The sequence below is a fragment of the Dioscorea cayenensis genome, chromosome 19 (assembly GCF_009730915.1).
Source record: "Dioscorea cayenensis subsp. rotundata cultivar TDr96_F1 chromosome 19, TDr96_F1_v2_PseudoChromosome.rev07_lg8_w22 25.fasta, whole genome shotgun sequence".
NCBI lineage: Eukaryota > Viridiplantae > Streptophyta > Magnoliopsida > Dioscoreales > Dioscoreaceae > Dioscorea > Dioscorea cayenensis.
This window is the reverse complement of record NC_052489.1, coordinates 14,825,598-14,845,373: the sequence shown is the minus strand read 5'-3', so window position 1 is coordinate 14,845,373 and position 19,776 is coordinate 14,825,598. Positions and strand designations below refer to the sequence as shown.

Genomic DNA, 19,776 nt, shown 5'->3' with positions numbered 1-19,776 from the left:
TTCATATGGAATAGTGATTAGAAACACAAAATTTGGTATTTAACAATGGTGAATATGAATAAATAGTAGTGCAAACAATATCAATTTGAGAAAGAAAATAAATAAAGAAAGCAAGAAAGAGAGATGCAATAAAATGAGAGGAGAGGCAATCGATAGAAGATGGGGCACCCGGACGTTGCTCACCCTAGGACTATTGCTTCAAGTGCAAGACCAAGCATTATGTTTCCCAACTACTATCTAATGAGTTATGGAAATCTTTAAACACATGGTCCCAAACCTAAGGTCACCAGTGACTAACCCTATACTATGCCCCGATGGAGAAATCGCTTAGTCTCGATACCTCACACTATACAAGGTTGCTTAAAGCTCTAGGGACTCCAAGTGATAAACCCTATTCCCTAATCTAGATCTAACCCTTTGGTCCAGGCGAAAGACCCCTAGTCACAATTAAGCCCCAGCACTAAGGATTACTTCAACACTTCACTCTGTTTCGTGCACAACTAAGCCCCAGCGGAGTTCCTCTTTTAGCACTGCACTCTATTGTGACCGCAAAGAACTCTTGGAACACGGAGGTAGGATAAATCACACCGGAAGGGAAAAGGGATGTTTCGCTACATCTAGACTCACCCTCTCAACCCTCTCCAACCAAGTTTTGTCAAATCTTCATGGTGTGTCACTCAACCACAAGGATTAGCAATAAGGATTCTCAACCCTAGTGTTACTCTAAGGGAAAATCAAATCAACAAGCATTCAAGATTGGAACTCAATTAGAACATCAATTAAAGAAACATAATGAGAAACACCCATGTGAACTTGCTAAAATCATCAATAAATAGAATGAAATACTTACTTCCATTCAATAATTCAATGTGCATAGGTCCACATATATCAGTGTGAACCAATTCAAGCTTCTTTGTTTCTCTTCTAATTTGTTACGCAAGGAAAGGAAGCCTATGTGATTGCCCTTCCTCACATACAGTGCATGAGCCTCTTCATGTGTTCATGTTTGGCATGTTGATCACCATAGTGTCTTTCATCAGCTTAAGAGTATCAAGGCTACAATAGCCATACCTCCTATACCACAACAATGTTTCATCCATGCTTACATGAAATGTAGACTTATCCTTCCAATTTAAAGGAAAACTATGACCTAACATCTCAATTTCCATCAGTTTTCCACCTTTTATATCAAAAACTTCACACAATTTATCATAAAAATTAAGTGATAAACCAGCTTCAAGTATTTGGCCTACACTTACCAAATTTTGGGAGATTTCAGGTACAAGAAGCACATTGAGTATTTTCTTTTTACCTCCTGGTGTGTTGATGAGAACAGCACCTCTCCCCTCCACAGCAACATAGTCTCCATTGCCAATCTTCACTTTAGATTTGTAGCTTCGATCCAACTCCTTGAAACTTTCAAGATCTCCACACATGGGATGAGTGCACCCACTGTCCAGCAACCAGCTTCTCTTACATTCACTTCTAGAACTTTCCTTCTCAAAGGCCATAAACATCATTTCTTCATACGTTCCACTTCTTCAGCCACCTGAGCTTTTGGTTGTTGTTGATCAGACTTGCACACCTTCTCAATATAACCAAATTGCTTACATTTCCTACAATGGACACTTGGTCTAAACCAGCAGAAGTTTTAAGAGTGATTTGTTTGTTTGCAATGTGGATAAGGAGGAAATTCCCTCCACTTCTTCACATAGGTATTGATTTGACTCCCATTTTGCACATTTAGTGTAATACCTTGGATACTTGTTGAAAAATATATTTAGGGTATTATCACAGTTGTAGTAAGATTTTCCTATAGAGTAGGTTTGTTAAGAAACCCAAGTAGAAAGATTCAAGGGCCTAAGTGTGGAAGTATATAGAAATTTTGGGTTCACAAGTAATAAAAAAGTGTGATCTGAAGTGTTTCCAGAAACCAACGACTTAAAGGTAAGTTTACAGGGACCTTTCAGAAATACTATTTCAAAATTCAAGGACCATTGGTGACTTTTCAGGGACTTTTTTGTAAAAAATTTTATTTTTAGGTATCGACAGTGAATTTTGGCAGAAAGTAATTTAAAGAGATAAGAAGGTTTTGGATAAGATGAAGCTTTCTTCTTCTTCATCTTTATCAAGGGGCTTCTAAACCGGTGAAAGAAATGAGAAAAAAAAAGAGAAGAAGAAAGGAAAATGGGAGGTTTTGAGGTGGAGGATATGGAAATCGTTGGAGGGAGCTCGCTGGAGGGATGACCTTGCTTGGTAAGAGTCTTCTTGGTTGAATTAAAGCATGATGGTTGGTTAAAAGCTTGAGCAACCATGCTAGAATTTTTGCATGTTTTTGTGAGATTTGGCTTTGGATTTGAGTGGTAAAAGCATGGTTGATTGTTGTAGATGATGAATGCTTCAAGTTGCTTAGGAAAAACCTTTGTATTTGAGATAGAATTTGCTTGGAATGGAGAATGAATTTTCGGGGTAGTGTAGATTACTGTAGCAACCGAAAATTAGGGTTTGTTTTGGTTAATTGAGTTGATGATGATTAAGATGGTGATGATGATGATGGTTGGAATAGAGTTGGTTGAGTTTAATTGATTTGGTTGAGTTGGGCTTCATCAAATCAAGTAAAGTGGGCTTGATTTGAATTAGTCAAGTTCATTTAATTGGATTGGAGTTGGGTTTGGCTAGCCAAGTTGTAGTAGGTTGGGTTCATTTGGGTTCGAATGAGATTAAGGAATTGGTTTGGTGCAACCAAGTGAGAATTAATTTGATTTGGACTCAATGTGTAATTGAGTTGGGTTTATTTCAGGTTAAGTTGGTTGAGATTGATTTGGGCTTGGTTTAGATTTTGGGCTAATGATTTTGTGGTAAACTAATTCAAGATGAATTGGGTTCAGTTGAACCAAGCTGGTTTAGGAGATTTTGTATAACAATTGGAATTGGTTCATGGCCAGTTGGTTAAATTGAACTTGGCTCAGTGAAATTGAGATTGGTTCAGGTTGGTTTAGGAGGGTTTAGCCCAAATTTAGTTGGTTTAAGTGCAATTGGAGACTAGTTTGATTATGCAAGGTTGGGTTTGAACTGAATGGAGTGAGTGGGCATAATTAGAGAGTTAGTTACTTGTTTCTTGTATTTTCTTTTGGGTGCAGTTCAATTATATCCTTAGTTTGTCGCATTTATTTATTTTTTCCCATTCTTCTATTAGGTGTTGTTCAGGCTTAGGAGGGAATTCCAGGTCTAGCAAGAAACCGAAGGGAAGACCAGGTGAGTTGGTAGTGGCTATTATTTTGGATAATTGGTTAATTGTTACTATTTTGAAATAATTATTTATTAGCTAGTATTTTGGAAATAATTGTTTAATTATTTCATTTTATTATGTTTAATTATGTATAATGTTAAAGGATACTTATATTTCTTTGTCCTTGTTGTGCCACGATGATCATATTATTACATCCGGTTTTGTATAATTATACATGATTTCAACTGTGGAAAATACATGTATAAATGAATTAATTTTTCATTTAATGTATTTATGTTAATGGTTACATTTGCTTTGACTTTGATTGATTTGTGAAAACCATGTGGGCGTATTAAAAAGTTTTACTGTCAATGCTTGTGGATTTGATTTGCATTCCTGGTATAAGAATGGTGTCCTAGATTTAGACATGTGTGTGATGATTTCCTCGAGTTGGGAATTGAAAAGAATTCCATTGTTGCGTTGGCTTTTGATGGTGACTACGGGCTTTATTCCGACACTACAGTGTGGGGTTCCACGGTCCAGCCTGATGGGTGACGGCATAGTCAACCCTGGGTTTACCCTAGTGAAGATGTGCGTGGAGCCATTGATCGGGGGTCTTTTATGTGCGAAACCCGGGGTCACCACACGAGGATCTCAATGTCTAGCGTCAAGGTTATGAAGACCTAGGCGGCTCTCAACCAAGTCACGATTGCAGCTAAGTCATGGAGTGTTTTTAGGCCAATGATTAAGGGTGGATTTTACTTTATCTGTTATTTTGGATTGTGATCAGGAGGCGAAGACCAGATGTTACTCTAAGAAGGGCAGTCTTTCACAAATTTTGTATTTCCTTGGAAAATTTAATTGATGATGATTTTTGATAAAGTTATGTTTGAAAAGCTCTTTAAAGTTGTATTTTGCCAAAACTCTGGTATTTTGGAAAGTTTGGAAATTATTTGAGAAATTGATCTTTATATACTTGATATACGCTATATTTCATTATTTAATATTATTAAGCCACTATCATCCAATTAAAATATGTTACAGTCATAGGAGCAGGACCCTACTAGATTGCCTGTGCGAGTATAGAGGAAGTCAGGGTTTAGTGCAAGGTTACAGTTGGTCATTTTTCTTTCTATGTGATGATGTCGTGATCTTGTAAAGGTTCGTTTAAAGGTTGTTAATCATGTTCTGTTAGTCTGATTTTGTTTTTCGATGTGTCAGTTTTCCAATTAAAATGGATTTTAACTGATGGGTGGCACATTTACCTCGGTAAAAGGGGTGGATGTGACATTTAGCTTCTTTGTAGACCCTATAAACTTCCCAATTACCTTTTTGAATGTTTTCTTCTGAAACTTAGCCTTCTCAGCAGCCACCAATCCGGTCTCACCTTGCTTTCCTCTAAACTCCTTCTCATCTTTTCTCATGTTTTGTCTTTTCTCCACAACTTGAAGAGAACTCACCAATTCACCAATACTCATCACTGTAAGGTCATTGGAATCCTCTAAGGATGCAATTTTATGCTTAAACCTCTCATGCAAGCTAACCAGTACTTTGACAAGGTCCCCTTGCTTATATCCCGCAAGTGCACGGGTTTGTCGAATTAAGAATCCCGGGTGAGCGGGTATCGAATCCACAGGGAGTAGGGAATAAAAAATACTTAATTCGATTCATAGCTATGTAAAAGATCAATGATAATGAGTGTGACAATGATTCAATTCTCAACAGTAAAAGCAACAAGTAAGATAGCAAAAGTAAAGAAGGGGGTAAGGCAATCGATAAAGATGGGGTACCTGGATAATGCTCCGCCTAGGATAATTGTTTCAAGTGCAAGAACCCTCTATTATGCTTCCTAATCAATGTAATGGTCAGTCGTGGAAATCCTTAATTACATAGTCCCAAATCTAAGGTCAACTATGCCTAACTCTATACATGTCCCGGAGGAGAAATCGAACAATCTCAACACCTCACACTAGCATAGAGTTGCAATGAGCTTTAGGGATTCCAAGTGATAAATCTCTTTCTTATTATAGACCTAACCCTTTGGTTCAGGTGGAAGGTCCCTAACCACAATTGAGCCCTAGATACTAAGATCACCCTCAACGCTTCACTCCGTTGCATGCAACTAAGCCCCAGCGGAAGTTCATCCCTTAGACCATTCACTCTAATATGACCGCAAAGAACTCGAGGAACGGAGGTAGAATCTATCACGTTGGAGGGGAAAGGGGACGCTCCTGTACCTCTCGACTCACCCTCTCAACCCTCTCCAACCTAGCTTTATCTAACGCTCGTGGTGTGTCACTCACTCACAAGATTATTGATAAGTGCTTGTGCGATATGAATGTGAAGTGTTCATTCCTTATGTTGAGCATTACTTTTCTCAGGTTTTTACATTAATTTGTGTGTTTTTATGTTACTTTTATGCAGGTAGGGTTGTGAGGCCGTGTATGAAGGAAATAGGCCAATGTGGATCATAATGCACCTATTTTGGAGGAAATCTCGCTAAGGTTCAAACGCGAAGACATAGGTCAGGTGTGAGATGCTAGAGTGTGTGCCAACCTCCTAGCATTCGAGTGAGCACATCCATTTGGAGAGGCACAAAGGCAGTCGCACTCGAGCATTCCGACTTATGCACATAGAACAAGAGCTTCACCAACGTGCCTATCATTGAAGACGCAAGTGATCCACGACGTGAACGTGTACTGTAGCAGCACTGTTCACAGTCGGCCGAGAAATCAGAGAAACAGAGAATCCACACTGGCGTGTGGAAATCATCCACGGCCGTGTGGAAATTCCGCACGGGCGTGTGACATCATACACGCCCGTGTAGTCGCCCGATTCCAGCCCTATTTAAAGCCGATTTCAGTATTCTTTTCTCCATCTTTTCCCCAACTTGAGAGAGGGCTTCGGCTAGGGTTTTGAGGGGTATTGGCTAGGGTTTTGGAGAGGTTCTACGGCTCCGACATCGCGCATCGTTTGGAAGAAGGTTATTGGGAGAGCTTTCGTCGGCATCGATCCGGCGAGGTGTATCCTAGGCCGGACAAAGGATCCCTTGCGACGAGTAGAGGACTCTCCACAAGACCATCGACACGACCAACGAGGGGGTTTCTTTATGGATTCATTGCTTTTACATTCGATTTCTTTGATTTTACTTAGCTCCATGGAGAGCTAAACCCCTAGTGGGTACTTGGGTGTTTGTGAACCCTAGGATGTATTCGTTTCATTGAACTTCTTTATTATGCTTTCAATATATTGATGCTTATTGTGAGTTCCAACCTTGAATGCTTGATTGTATGAACATTTCCCCTAGAGTGACACTAGGGTTGAGAGTTCTTGTTGGTAACCTTGTGAGTGAGTGACACACCACGAGTGTTAGACAAAGCTAGGTTGGAGAGGGTTGAGAGGGTGAGTCGAGAGGTACAGGAGCGTCCCCTTTACCCTCCGTCATGATAGATTCTACCTCCGTTCCTTGAGTTCTTTGCGGTCATAATAGAGTGAATGGTCTAAGGGATGAACCTCCGCTGGGGCCTAGTTGCGCGTGCAATGGAGTGAAGCGTTGAGGGGATCTTAGTATCTAGGGCTTAATTGTGGCTAGGGACCTTCCGCCTTGACCAAAGGGTTAGGTCTATAATTAGGAAGCGATTTATCACTTGGAATCCCTAGACCTCATTGCAACTTTATTCGAGTGCGAGGTTGAAAGGTTACTTAATCTCTCCTCCGGGACATGAATAGAGTTAGGCATAGTTGACCTTAGATTTGGGACTATGTATGTAAGGATTTCCATGACTCACCATTGCATTGATTAGGAAGCATAATAGAGAGTTCTTGCACTTGAAACGATTTTTCCTAGGTGAAGCATCATCCGAGTACCCCATCTTTATCGATTGCCTTGCCTCCTCCTTACTTTTGCTCTCTTGCTTGTTGCTTTTAATTGTTGAGAATTGAATCATTATCACTTATCATTGTTGATACTCCACATAGCTAAGAATCGAATTAAGTGTCTTTACTCCCTACTCCCTGTGGATTCGACCCCGCTCACCCGGGATTATTACTTCGACAAACCCGTGCACTTGCGGGATATACGCAAGGGGACCTTGTCAGTTACCAACAAGAACCCTCAACCCTAGTGTCACTCTAGGGGAGATGTTCATACAATCAAGCATTCAAGGTTGGAACTCACAATAAACATCAATTTATTGAAAGCATAATAAAGAGGTTTAAAGAAACAAATACATCCTAGGGTTCGCAATACCTGAGTACCCACTAGGGGTTTAGCTCTCCATGGAGCTAAGTACAATCAAAGAAATTGAATGTAAAAGCAATGAATCCATAAATAAACCCCTCAATAGTCGTGTCGATGGTCTTGTGGAAAGTCCTCTACTCGTCGTCCAAGGATTCCCTCGTCCGGTATAGGATACGCCTCAATGGAAGCTCCCCTACCAACCTTCTTCCTAAGGAATGACGATGTCGGAGCCGTAGAACCTCTCCAAAACCTTGGCCAATACCCCCCGAAACCCTAGCCAAAGCCCTCTCTCAAGTTGGGGAAAAGATGGAGAAAAGAATACTAAAATCGGGGCTGATTCGGCTTTAAATAGGGCTGGAATCGGGCGACTACACGGGCGTGGATGCTTCACTCGCCCGTGGGGAATTTCCACACGGGTATGGATAATTTCCACACGCCCGTGTGGATCTTCTGAACTCCTGTTTTCTCGGCCGGCTGTGAACAGTGCTGCTACAGTACTTTCAACCATGTTTTTACATTTCTCTAGTACAGTATCTGACCTGAATAGCTTCCTGAATCCATACTTTCATCGGGGTAACGCAAACGGGCACACGTTCACGTCGTGGATCACTTGCGTCTTCAATGATAGGCACGTTGGTGATGCTCTTGTTCTATGTGCATAAGTCGGAATGCTCGAGTGCGACTGCCTTTGTGCCTCTCCAAATGGATGTGCTCACTCGAATGCTAGGAGGTTGGCACACACTCTAGCATCTCACACCTGACCTATGTCTTCGCGTTTGAACCTTAGCGAGATTTCCTCCAAAATAGGTGCATTATGATCCACATTGGCCTATTTCCTTCATACTCAGCCTCACAACCCTACCTGCATAAAAGTAACATAAAAACACACAAATTAATGTAAAAACCTGAGAAAAGTAATGCTCAACATAAGGAATGAACACTTCGCATTCATATCGCACAAGCACTTATCAACTTTCTCCACTACTTTTTGGTCTATGAGTTCCTCTCCAAGCTAACGAACCTGATTCATGACATTCATTACTCTGTCAGCAAACTTCCTAGCAGTTTCTCCATCCTTCATTTGCAACATTTCAAACTCTCTTCTCAAGCTGAGAACTTGAACTCTTCTGGCCTTCAAGTCACTTTTTATGAGTGCATTTCATATATATATTTCTATACCATTTTCATGTATTTATCGTATCTTCAAGTGTTTATTTATGGTGATTTGGTGCTACTTGGGTATTATACTGTATTTGTGCAGGAAAACAGGTCCCTGTGTAAAAGAACAGAATTCGGCGCAATGACAGTACAAAAAGATGAGAATTTACAGTGCTCTTAGGCCAAACACAATCTCGACAAGACACTGCGCATTCCACTTAATATTCCAGCCATTTTTTGTAGTTGAGCAGTGTAGTAAAATTACTGTAGCGGAGTTATTTATGTAGCATTTTACTGTAGCAAATCGCCATAGTACAGTATGGATAAGGGACACGGTCTGTGTGCTCCTAGCACGATCATGTTGAGCCTAAAATTACTTTTCAGTAATATTCAGCGGGGTGACACACCCGTGTCCAAAGTGTGTCGTGCCTGAAATTTGCTTTTTAAGCCAGATCTAGGGCATTCTTTTGTGGATCTTCTCTTCACCTTTTCTCTTTCTTCTTGGGGCGGCTGCCATGGTGTTCGCCTTCACATTTCTGAGGTAAGATTGAACTTTAGTTCTAGGGCGCAAGTAGAGTCAGAGGCACAAGAGAAGTGGGGCTAGCATATGGAGCTATTATTGAAGAGAAGAGAGTCTTATCTTCTTTCTTTAGATCTATTGTTGTTTTCTCCATGTTGTACCCATCCCTAAGGAGCTAACCTTCCATGGTGCCATGGGATGTTGAACTTTGATGATTTGTATGTTTTGAATACTTTCTTCTTATGATCAACCGAGTTCTTTTGGTTTCTTGTATTTAACCTTGTGTTTGCATAACTTGATGTGTTTCATTTGCGCAGTTGCTTAGGTAAAACTTAGTGTGTGGATTTCCATAGTTGTAGTTGTCTTGTGCGATTGCAAAACTCGATGTGTATGAAACCATAGCTATCTTAGCAAAACTTGGTGTACTTGAGAACCATAGATGCAACATTGCTTTTGAGCACACGCAAGACCTATAGAATGTACCTGATAGGCATTAGAGGTTAGTCGGCATATGATAGTGACACGTCCGAATATGCGTGTGTTTACCGCAAGTGCACGGGTGTCGAAGTAATAAATACCCGGTGAGTCGGGTAGTCAAATCCACAGAGAACAGGGCTACTAGTACTAACTTCTTCTCTGCTATCTAGCCTAATGATAATGGGATAGTGTGGTGATCTAATGTGCGAAGAGATGAACACCGGAGACGAATATGCAAGGGTAAAATGGAAGGAGAATCTCAATCGAGTAAAAAGTGGGGTATTCGAGCAATGCTCCCCCTAGGATTCGGTATTAGAGTACGGATAAGCAAAGTGTTTCTATGATGAGTAAGTTAAGTCGTGGAAATCCAAACAAAATCGGGTCTATCTCTAGATCACCGATACTAGTCCCCTACGAGGTCCCGGTGGAGAAATCGCTCAATCTCAACACCTCACACCACATATGACCGCAAAGCACTCTAGGGATTCCAAAGCGTGTATCCAATTCCTAAAGATTGATCCAACCCTAATTCCCGTGAAGGATCCTAACCCCCTACAAGGTCCCGGCGGAGAAATCGAGCAATCGCACGCCTCCCACCAAATATGGTTGCATAGAGCATAGGGAATGGAGATAGAATACACCAATCAGAGGGGAAAGGGGACACTTCACTATCTCATGACTCACCCTCTCAACCCTCTTCAATCCTGAGGTTCTAACCCTAATGGAGATCTCTCTCCCACCAAGGCAACAAATCATGCAAACCAAATAACCATAAGATCAATAAGGCAAGCAAGCATTAAACAAACAAGAATGAAACTTAATCAAACTCGGATTAAATAGAAACACAAAGCAAATCCACAAAAGATGAGAATCCTAGGGTTCACAAGCCCAAATACCCTCTAGGGTTTTCGCCCTCCATGGAGCAACATACAAAACACACCATCAATGAATGAAAGTACATTAAAACCTTAGAAATAAACCCCCTTATATATGAACTGATGGCCTTGATGGAGAGCTTCGACTTCTTGAAGGACCCACTCCGAAGCTAGGTTCACCGGTGGCTTCCTTGATGCTATGACGGAGGAGGAATCGATCAAAGTTGGTGACGAAGCGCCTCCAAAGCCGCAAAGACCTCCTCTCCAAACCCTAGCCGTCTCACCCCTCAAGAACCGCACAAAAGATGAGAAAGAATAGGGCAAAACGGCTATTTATAGGCCTTAGATCGCGTCTGTCACGTGCCCTCACGCACCCGTGTGGTTTTCCACGCGCCCGCGTGGACTGCAGAAATTTCCACGCGGGCGAGTGGAATTTCCACGCGGCCGCGTGAACAGTACTTTTCACAAAACGCGATCCAATCACTCTTCTCTTGAGGCCACATGTCCGGGCACACGTCCATGTGGTAGGCTATAAAACTTTTCTTCATCGATGTATCTTTGAGAGGTCTTGCAATCTTCACAAAGAGAAGAAACATGAAGATGTGGCTGCCTTTGTGCCCTTCCAACTAGTGAATTGACTTGAATCTTCTTGGAAGTTGGCACACATCTCCACGTTTATAAACTCCTCTCGTGTCTTGGTCATTGAATTGAACAAGAACTCCCAACATTATGTCTTTATAGCCCATCTTTGCTTCCTTTTTACTCTTCAAGGCATTCACAACCTATATGCATAAAAGAACACCAAATACACAATATGAGACATAAACCACAGTAAAAATGATGCTCAATGCATGTAAAACATATATAAAAATATGTCTACTCAAGCACTTATCAGATAGCTCTTAGGAATCATCCCTGGGCATTGCTCTCTTGTTGTTGAAATATTAGATCCCAATCTACCTGATAATTCCACCTGCTCTATCTCTGCGTCTCTCACCTTGTTCAATTCCCTCCTTACCTATCATCCTTCACTCCTTTAACATTCTTAGTTATTATCTTTACCCTGATTTTGTGATCCGGTTAGACATTAGAAGATCAACTAGCATTTTGAGTCCAGTCCCTGTAGTTCGACAACCCTATCCCTCAAGGGGTACCACTTTACTACTTGTGTGCGACCCGTGCACTTGTAGAGAAAACATCAACTCTTATACTCCTCCTGGAGTTTGAGCCATGCTTGTTTGGCTGTATCACAAGTCATAAGTCTTGTAAGCATCTCTTCACTCACTGCTGAATGAATTTCAGTGAGAGCCTTTTATTTCTTGGTTGTAGCTTCAGTATGACTCTTCTTATGTGCAGCTATTGGATGCTCTAGAAGAATATCAACATCACCATCCTTCTTTATAGCATCCCACAGGTCATATGCTTTCAAGTATGCCTTCATCTTTACCTCCCAAGCTGTATAGTTTTGATCGCTAAACATCGGAACCTTAGATACAAAGCTTGATGAGTCTCCCATTTCCCTAGCCTACAAAGATCAATGCTTAAAACTCTGATACCAATTCAAAGGCTACACACAAAGAGAATATCACACACTCACACGCTCTCCAAAGAACACAAATGAAAATGTTTTTTTTTTAGGCTAAATTAATTTTATTTCAATCACTCAAAAAGCATACATAACATTAAAAAAAATAAAACAGATAAGAACAAAATTCGAAAGTTTTGAGCAACATACATGTTGCTTTATTAGAGAAAATAAAGCATGCTTATCCTCTCCACTCATAACTACTTTGATTGACCCAAAATTCAAACTTATTCAAACTTAAATTCAAACCAAACTAACATGGCTTTGACAGTTGAGTCCATCTTCAGCTTCTCTTCAATTAAGACTTGAGTTGTTAGCTTCCCCAGTCTTCAGTGCATACTTAACATAGAAATCATAGACTTCTTCTTCAGAATTGAAAAACATACCCTCCTTTGGAGTAATTCTTCTATATATTGAATCTTCCACAACCACCGTTTTTTCTTTATCTTTGTTTAACATTTCCAAACTAGAAAACCCATCTTCTATCTAATTTACCTCTTTTCAGAAGACCCAATTTCTAATTCTGCCATCTTGTTTAATAGCATCAACTTGTATCAATTAATATTATTTTAGATATAAAGAATTAAATTATAACATAATGCTCTATCACGAGAGAAAAAAATGATGAAATAAAGAATTTATTCTAGATAAATAGCAAGCATGCATGAAGCAGGCAATTTGAAAGACTGATTTTCTAATGATAATAATAAGCCTAAAGACAACAGGTGGATATGTAATCAGCAAATATGCATTAACCATTATTGCCACACCTGTTTATTTAATTAAATGTAGTCAAACAATACTTAATTAGCCTTTAAATAAACAAGTATGACACTAATAACCTTTAAATAAACAGGTGGACATATAAGGTATGAGAGTAATTAACCATTATTTCCAGCAACATAAGCAAATATGCATTCCTTGGATATAATAGCCGACATCAAAATTATTGTGCATATGCAATTAGAAGTTTTTTATAAAATTTTTCATGTCCAAGAGAAATAATAAAATGACAACATGTAAATCAAACAAAGTACTAATTAATTTTCCTAAGACTACAAATCCATAGCAATTTCATCAACATCCTTTGGAAAATCATCATGGCCTCTAACTATGGAAGAGCATGTTGGAATATCAAAAACCAACAATGAGACCAAGAGAATTACCAGCAGCTCAACATGCTAGTGGAATATGGGTTCAATAAGAAAAGTTGAGCTCTAGTTAGATCAAGACTCATACCATTAAGTTCAGCTTAATAATTATCTACAAATATAAGATTCCATGTCACAAAATTATTATGTTTGGATAGAAAACATGAAAGATATAAAACATTTAATAAAAGAGAACTAACCTAATCAGCAATAATTCAAAAGAAAGACAAACAATATGCATAACAACCTGTAATTCTAATACTCTGTTGGTGGGGGAAAAAATATATTAACAAAAGCAAACATAGAGAGATTATGATTGTTCATATATATATATATATATATATATATAGGCAGCTTGATAATTCTCTAATATTTTGATATAATCTGACCATGATGCATGAACTTAACAAGGTGGCTTTTGGCATTTGGAAACAACTCTTGCATTAAAATCCAACCACTTGAAAATGAAAACCAATATTTAATTACCATGATTTACTTGAGTATAAAATGAATTCAGCAAAAAAGTTCCATATTCTTTTCCACGAGATTCAAATTAATACCAAAAGAAATCTTAATCCATGAAAATCAATTAAGTTTCTCATCAAAACCATGGACAATGAAGCAGTGAAGAACCAAAGAGGAAATGAATCAGTACCCATGAGAGAGAGAGAGAGAGCCAATTGATGCTTAGAAGTGGGAACCGCTTGAATGAATCAGTACGAAACAATCTTTTTTTTCTCTTCTCTGTCGCTCTGTGGATCGTCGGAAGTGCTGATCTCAAATAGACGGATGTCTTTCCATTCTCCCAATTCTTAGAAGCTTATACACAAACTGCAACTCCATCAATAAGAGAGAGAGAGAGAGATCATACCACTGTTGACAAAGCTTTTGTTTGTGTACCGTGGGAGAAAAAACAAGGTCGTTGGAAGTGCGGTATGGGTAAAGTGCAGTTGCGGGCAGGATTGAGCTAGGACTCGAAGACGCCATGGGCGAGGTTGCAGACGTCACCATGAGGACAAGAGCCGTCGCGGTGAGAGTCAAGGCAGGTAGTACCGGAGTAGGGAAAACGGCAAGGGTCACGGTGGCGAGCTTTGAGAACTGGGGTCACTCAAGAAACCCGGACTATTTGAGACTTGAGGTGCGGAGGAGGGAAAGATGAGAGCAAAGAGATGGAGATGATTGCAAGGGGATGAAGATGATGAGCTTTGACCAGCTCTTTTTCTTTCTTTTTTTTATTACATTGAAGTGAAAGAAATGAGCTAATGAGGAGAGAGAATAGAAAGACCACATGGCCATCCACGTCATTCAGGAGCTGAATTCGGGACAAATAGCTTTACTCTTCTATTTAGATCCTCATGCCGAAAAAAACGAATCAAGGTGCAATATTCCTTCTATGTCCAAGTTCAATATTGGAAAGATGATTTTAACTTTTTTATACGGGCTCGAAACTGCCCAAAAAATTCAGTGCAATTGTATAATGCGTTTCTTTACAACATATACAAAAACAAAAGCAACAACCCATTCATCTTATCTTATATATACACATCAGATTTGATAATTGGAAGTCATTGGTCTCGTCTATTTATCATTGCATTGTTTCTAATGCTCTCTCTGCACGCTTTGTGCCTGAAGATATCTCTTTTAACTGAGACAATGGACTTGATGGAATCTGCTCAGAGCCTCCGGTATCTCGAGGAGACAAGTTTACTTGTTCAAGAGCACGAAACTGCAGAGGCGACGGGTAGTCCCTTACACAGCCAATGCGACGTCCTGCACCAGTTGTCCATCTGAAGGATATCTTTTTCCCCAGTTGACAAGGATTAAATCCATTCTTGTCATTGATCCTGTCAAATATCTGTTCTTGAGGCACAAAATCCTTCTCTATTTCATGGCTGTCAAAAAGATTTTGCTTAACCATGCAAGTATATGGACCTTCCACCTCTTCACTTTCATCAACTGATGTTCTATTATTTGTTTCTATGTCAGAGCTTCCCTCATTGTCTACCTTGTTATTATTGACCTTTAGCTGCTTGTTTGGCTTTGAAGGCTGCTCATCCATTTGGGATGATCTTTTCGCTATCTTTTCACACATCCCAGATATTGATCCATTTGGGATGTTACCGAAGTTCATTGCCATTGCATTGCATCCTCTGAATGGATCCAATCTTTCTGGTATTTCAATATTAGTTAGTCCAGCAGGCGCCCGGTATTTCCTCTGTCTGTTCTCAACGTCCTCCAATAAGAAGCTCTTCTTTGTTAGGTCATCTTCTGACCAATTGCTTGTCATTAATGTGTTGCTCCCAACCAAATTTCCTGATTCCTCGTCACCTTCAGCTGGACATTTCTGCCATAATTCATAGGCATTTCACTTTAGTCATGGACCTAAATAAAACTGAAGCTTTTATGTTACAGATTGTTATTTAACCTTAACATCACTGATATTAACATTGTTTTCCTTCAGAAAGTTCATGAACTCCTGAAAGTGTTTTTCTGTCGGACGATAGTGGCCACTGTGAGGCCAGGCAGCCTGCACAAATAAATGTGGATTAAATTGTTATGGAATGAGTCTACAAGTTTGTTTCACCAGTAATGGCATCATTATACCTTCAAAATTCCTTTTTCTACAACCAGTCGTCCTGCAGAAGATGTAGCTCCTCCTGCCAAGAAACTTGAATGCTGAAATACTCCCTTCTTCTTCTGCATAGAAAAGAGTAACAACTTCTGTTTAGGTCAGAAATGAAAACAAAAATAATAATAAAAAATAGAAAGGAAACAAAATTAGAGTAGTCACAATGTTTCAGTACAAGAAAGGATTTACCTGGCCAACATACAAAGCCTTTGTTGTACTTAGAACAAAAATCCACTTGGTGCCCTTGGAGCTTTCAGATGTGTCAAGGAATTGCCTGCTTATCTTGTATAAGAACTTACCATCGTCAACTATAACTTCGTATTTCTCCCTTTCATTCTGTGTCATTGGAAGAGGTAAGTTCATGCACGTGTGATGTACTAGCAAAATAAGAACCAAAGTTAACAGATTTAAAGATTAGGGACAGACCGGTCCAAGATATTTGATGCACTGCTTCTGAAGTTTTGAGCGAGGGCACTGTTCTTCTAGATTGACCTCTTTCCCCTCACCCACATCCAACCTGCGTTTTATGAGAGTGACCTTTATAAAAGCTAACAGGTCAATTATTGACTAATAAATTGAGAAAAATACTTGTGAAGATTTCAAACCATGATTAGATTATGATTATGATTACGATTTTGTAGCCTACCAGTAGAAGAAAGGTTGCTTGCTCTCGCATTGGAGCCAACAATCATAGTAGATGTAGAGATTATGACCATAACGATGACGAGGATCAATCTGTTAAATCGAGCTTAATAAATGGGAGTTACAATAAATGGAAAAACGAAGGTAATGTCTCAAGCAAAAGTGTACTGCTTCAAGCCAATGCTGCCGCGCTAGCTTTTGAGCTTTCTCATCCTTTGATAAGCCTTTACCAACCTGCAAATCAACAAGAAGTTTATGCAAATAAAAAAACACATGAAGAACGGAGGGCTGGCCATCAACATCTCATATTCCAATATATGATGGTTACCTTAGCAGCCCTGGTTCTTGCTCTAGACCATCGAGAAACAGCAGATTCTGGTTTCTCAATGTCGAAAAAAGATATCGAACTCCTTCGGAGCATAGCAAAATCCAACAACTTCCACCTGCATTGACCATCAAAGCAGTGTTAGTAGGGACATTCATAAAAGATCAATCAAAAAATAACTAAACGATCTGCATGTTGTGTTAGTGTGTTACATGAGCATCAAAGCAGTGTTAGTTTGTTACATGAGCATGCATCTTACCATCTCTGCTCCACCAGAACAGCACAATCTGCAAGCTGTCTTCTTGTCCGAAAACTTTTATAGAACTTCTGCAGCTTAAGTGCCGCCTGATGTTCAGATCCATCGTTATCACAAAAAGGGCTTTTCTGCACAGTATCACACAAATGACTGAATCTTGACTTCCTGAAGCCAATGTAGTTCAGAGAATTCTCATTCTCTGAAGAAGCTGGATTCTTAATCGAAATCTCCATCTCCTTCATATCAAGATTTAGAGATCCTTCTATAATCAATTTTCCAGAGCCAAATGCTTTGAGAATGGAAGACTCAGTATCACGGCCATTGAAACTAAAGGATTTCAAAGGTGGCTTATCATCATCACCTTTGAAGCTGATGGATCTCATAATAAGAGCATCTAAGCCCTCATCAAAAGCATCACGTCCAGGGCATGTAAATGTAATTCCCATCCCGGAATGCAGAAATGATCCTATTGTGCAAATTCTTTTGGGGAATCAAATGCTGTTGCTCTTTTCACCCTCTCTTAAAAAAAATAGAGAAACCATAAAGAAACTTTGTGAGGATTTATGAACAAAAACTAAAGATCCAAATGAAAGGATGAACTGAGTATTATTTTTATTAAAATAAAAAGGGTATGCTAACACTGACAGATTTGGATACAGAAAATTTCAGACCAAAAGGCAAGAAGGAACGACAAAGTGAATTCCAGCTGGTTTTTCGAAAAGTAAAAGTGAGAACATCATGATCTCAGTTTATTAGTTAAAATACATTGGCAATGCAAATCTCTCAATATATAATCAACATATCTTTCTCATACGTGATCACTTCACTTGTCAATTGTTACAAAAGATAAACACTTTACCAGCCAAAGAACATCAAAAGATGCAAAAACCGATATGAAAGACAAAAAGCAATACTAGCTGGCTAGAGTAGAGACAAAGATATATATATATATATATATATATATGTATGTTTAAATATTATATTTACCACTAATATGACTATTATCTCCAATCAACAATTCAATAAACAAGCCACATTATCTAATTAAACAGATACCAAGTTCATGAAAAAGTTTAACATAATTATGGGAAAAAAAGGGGAAGATGAAGAAATTAATAATCAAAAGCACATTAAAAATGAAAAACAAAGAGCTATACCTTCGCCTCGCTTAGCCTCTGGAACTAACTGGAAGCCATGGAAAGAAGAGAAGGAAAGAGAGAAGGAGAGAGAGAACAAGGAGGGGAGGGGAGAAGGGATGGACGAAGAGGAGGATGATTAGGAGAAAGGGAGAATTGTGTATGTTGGGAATGGCTAAAACAAGGGTGGGCATTGCCTTATAAATAGCGGGGAATGGAAAGAGGTTGGACTGAGACCAGAGCACGTGTTTGGGAGGCTGCCTCCAAATGGGAAATTAATCCATACTCTACATCCTTTTTCTGCGAATGTTTCTTGAATTTTTCCTTTTTTTACTTTTTTTTTTTCTGAGAAAGCCAATGTTAATTTCTAGTTCACATATGTATATTTAAAATGTTTCAATATGGCCGTTGGGTTTTGTAATTTTGTTAATCCAAAATATATAATTACTTTTACGACTAAGTTATAATAGTAATATAGGCTACCAAACTAGTTGAATTTTACCATCTCATAAGTTGTTTTAAAAATTAAAAAAATAGCTTAGCTAAAGGGTACCAACATTCATATGTTTTGGATTATACATCATATAATTGGCAAATAAATATGTAAATGAGTTAAAAAGAAAAATCAAAGCATATGGTTAAACTTTTTGAAAATATAAGTATCTAACATGATTAAGACAATAGCACAAAAGGCAAAAGATAATTTTTGAATTTTGACTTTTAATAGCAAGATGTAGCAACTACGTGGCCATAAATAATGGTTAGTTTTAGCTTTATATCAATCAAATTTCCTTCTTACAAGCTAGTATGAGGTGAAAATTAACAATATTACATAAATAGATATCTTCTTTGGGAAATATCAGTAAATGTGATAGATATCATTATACAATTGGTTAAAAAAGACTAAGGTGACTGGTGTGGGAGTAAAAACAATAATTTTGTTTAGTTAACTGTGAAAACCAACTATAATTCAACTTTTAGAATCATTAGTGGCTTCCAAAAATAGTTGTTACTTAATTTTCTTAGCTCATTATGTTAAAAATCTTTATATAGTTTGCAAAATATGTTGAATTTGTTAAGTTGACACAGAGATAAGATGACAAATTTTAATAGATCTACTGAACACAGTATATATTTATAGATTTAAAAAATCACTAAATATTTGCAAAAATGTATCAAAATTTTTATTTTTATCAATTAATTTAAATAACATTGTCATATCTTCTTTTCATAACTTATATCTTGTTGTAACTTGCCGATTTAAATGTCATGCTTCTAAATTTATATTGTATTTGAGGTTGTCATCCTTGACCTTCTTGGAAGATTTGGATTTCAAGAAAAATAGAATTTTATACAATAAAAGATGAAGCAATTCAAAACTAAATCAAAAGGGAAAAAAAAAAGAAAAACAAAGATATATATTTATGAATTGCGTCTTAAATATGTGGTATAATTTATATCCAATAAAACAATATGCATTTACTTTCAAATTCCATATCTAACAACTTTTTTAGAGTTTTAAAAAAAACGACATTAACTACATATTCAATCGT

The 19,776-nt window shown here is 38.5% G+C and overlaps 1 protein-coding gene across 1 annotated transcript; it reads right to left on the bottom strand.

Moving 5' to 3' along the window:
- Positions 1-14,696: 14,696 nt before the first annotated feature.
- On the bottom strand, positions 14,697-18,351 carry LOC120250029 (IQ domain-containing protein IQM1-like). Its single transcript, XM_039258764.1, has 10 exons — positions 18,245-18,351; positions 17,091-17,606; positions 16,835-16,949; positions 16,675-16,740; positions 16,511-16,599; positions 16,291-16,381; positions 16,054-16,200; positions 15,840-15,932; positions 15,661-15,762; positions 14,697-15,579 (listed from the first exon to the last, which is right to left on the bottom strand). The coding sequence occupies exons 2-10, from the start codon at positions 17,531-17,533 to the stop codon at positions 14,821-14,823; spliced, it is 1,905 nt and encodes a 634-aa protein (XP_039114698.1). The 5' UTR covers positions 17,534-17,606; positions 18,245-18,351; the 3' UTR covers positions 14,697-14,820.
- Positions 18,352-19,776: the final 1,425 nt, after the last annotated feature.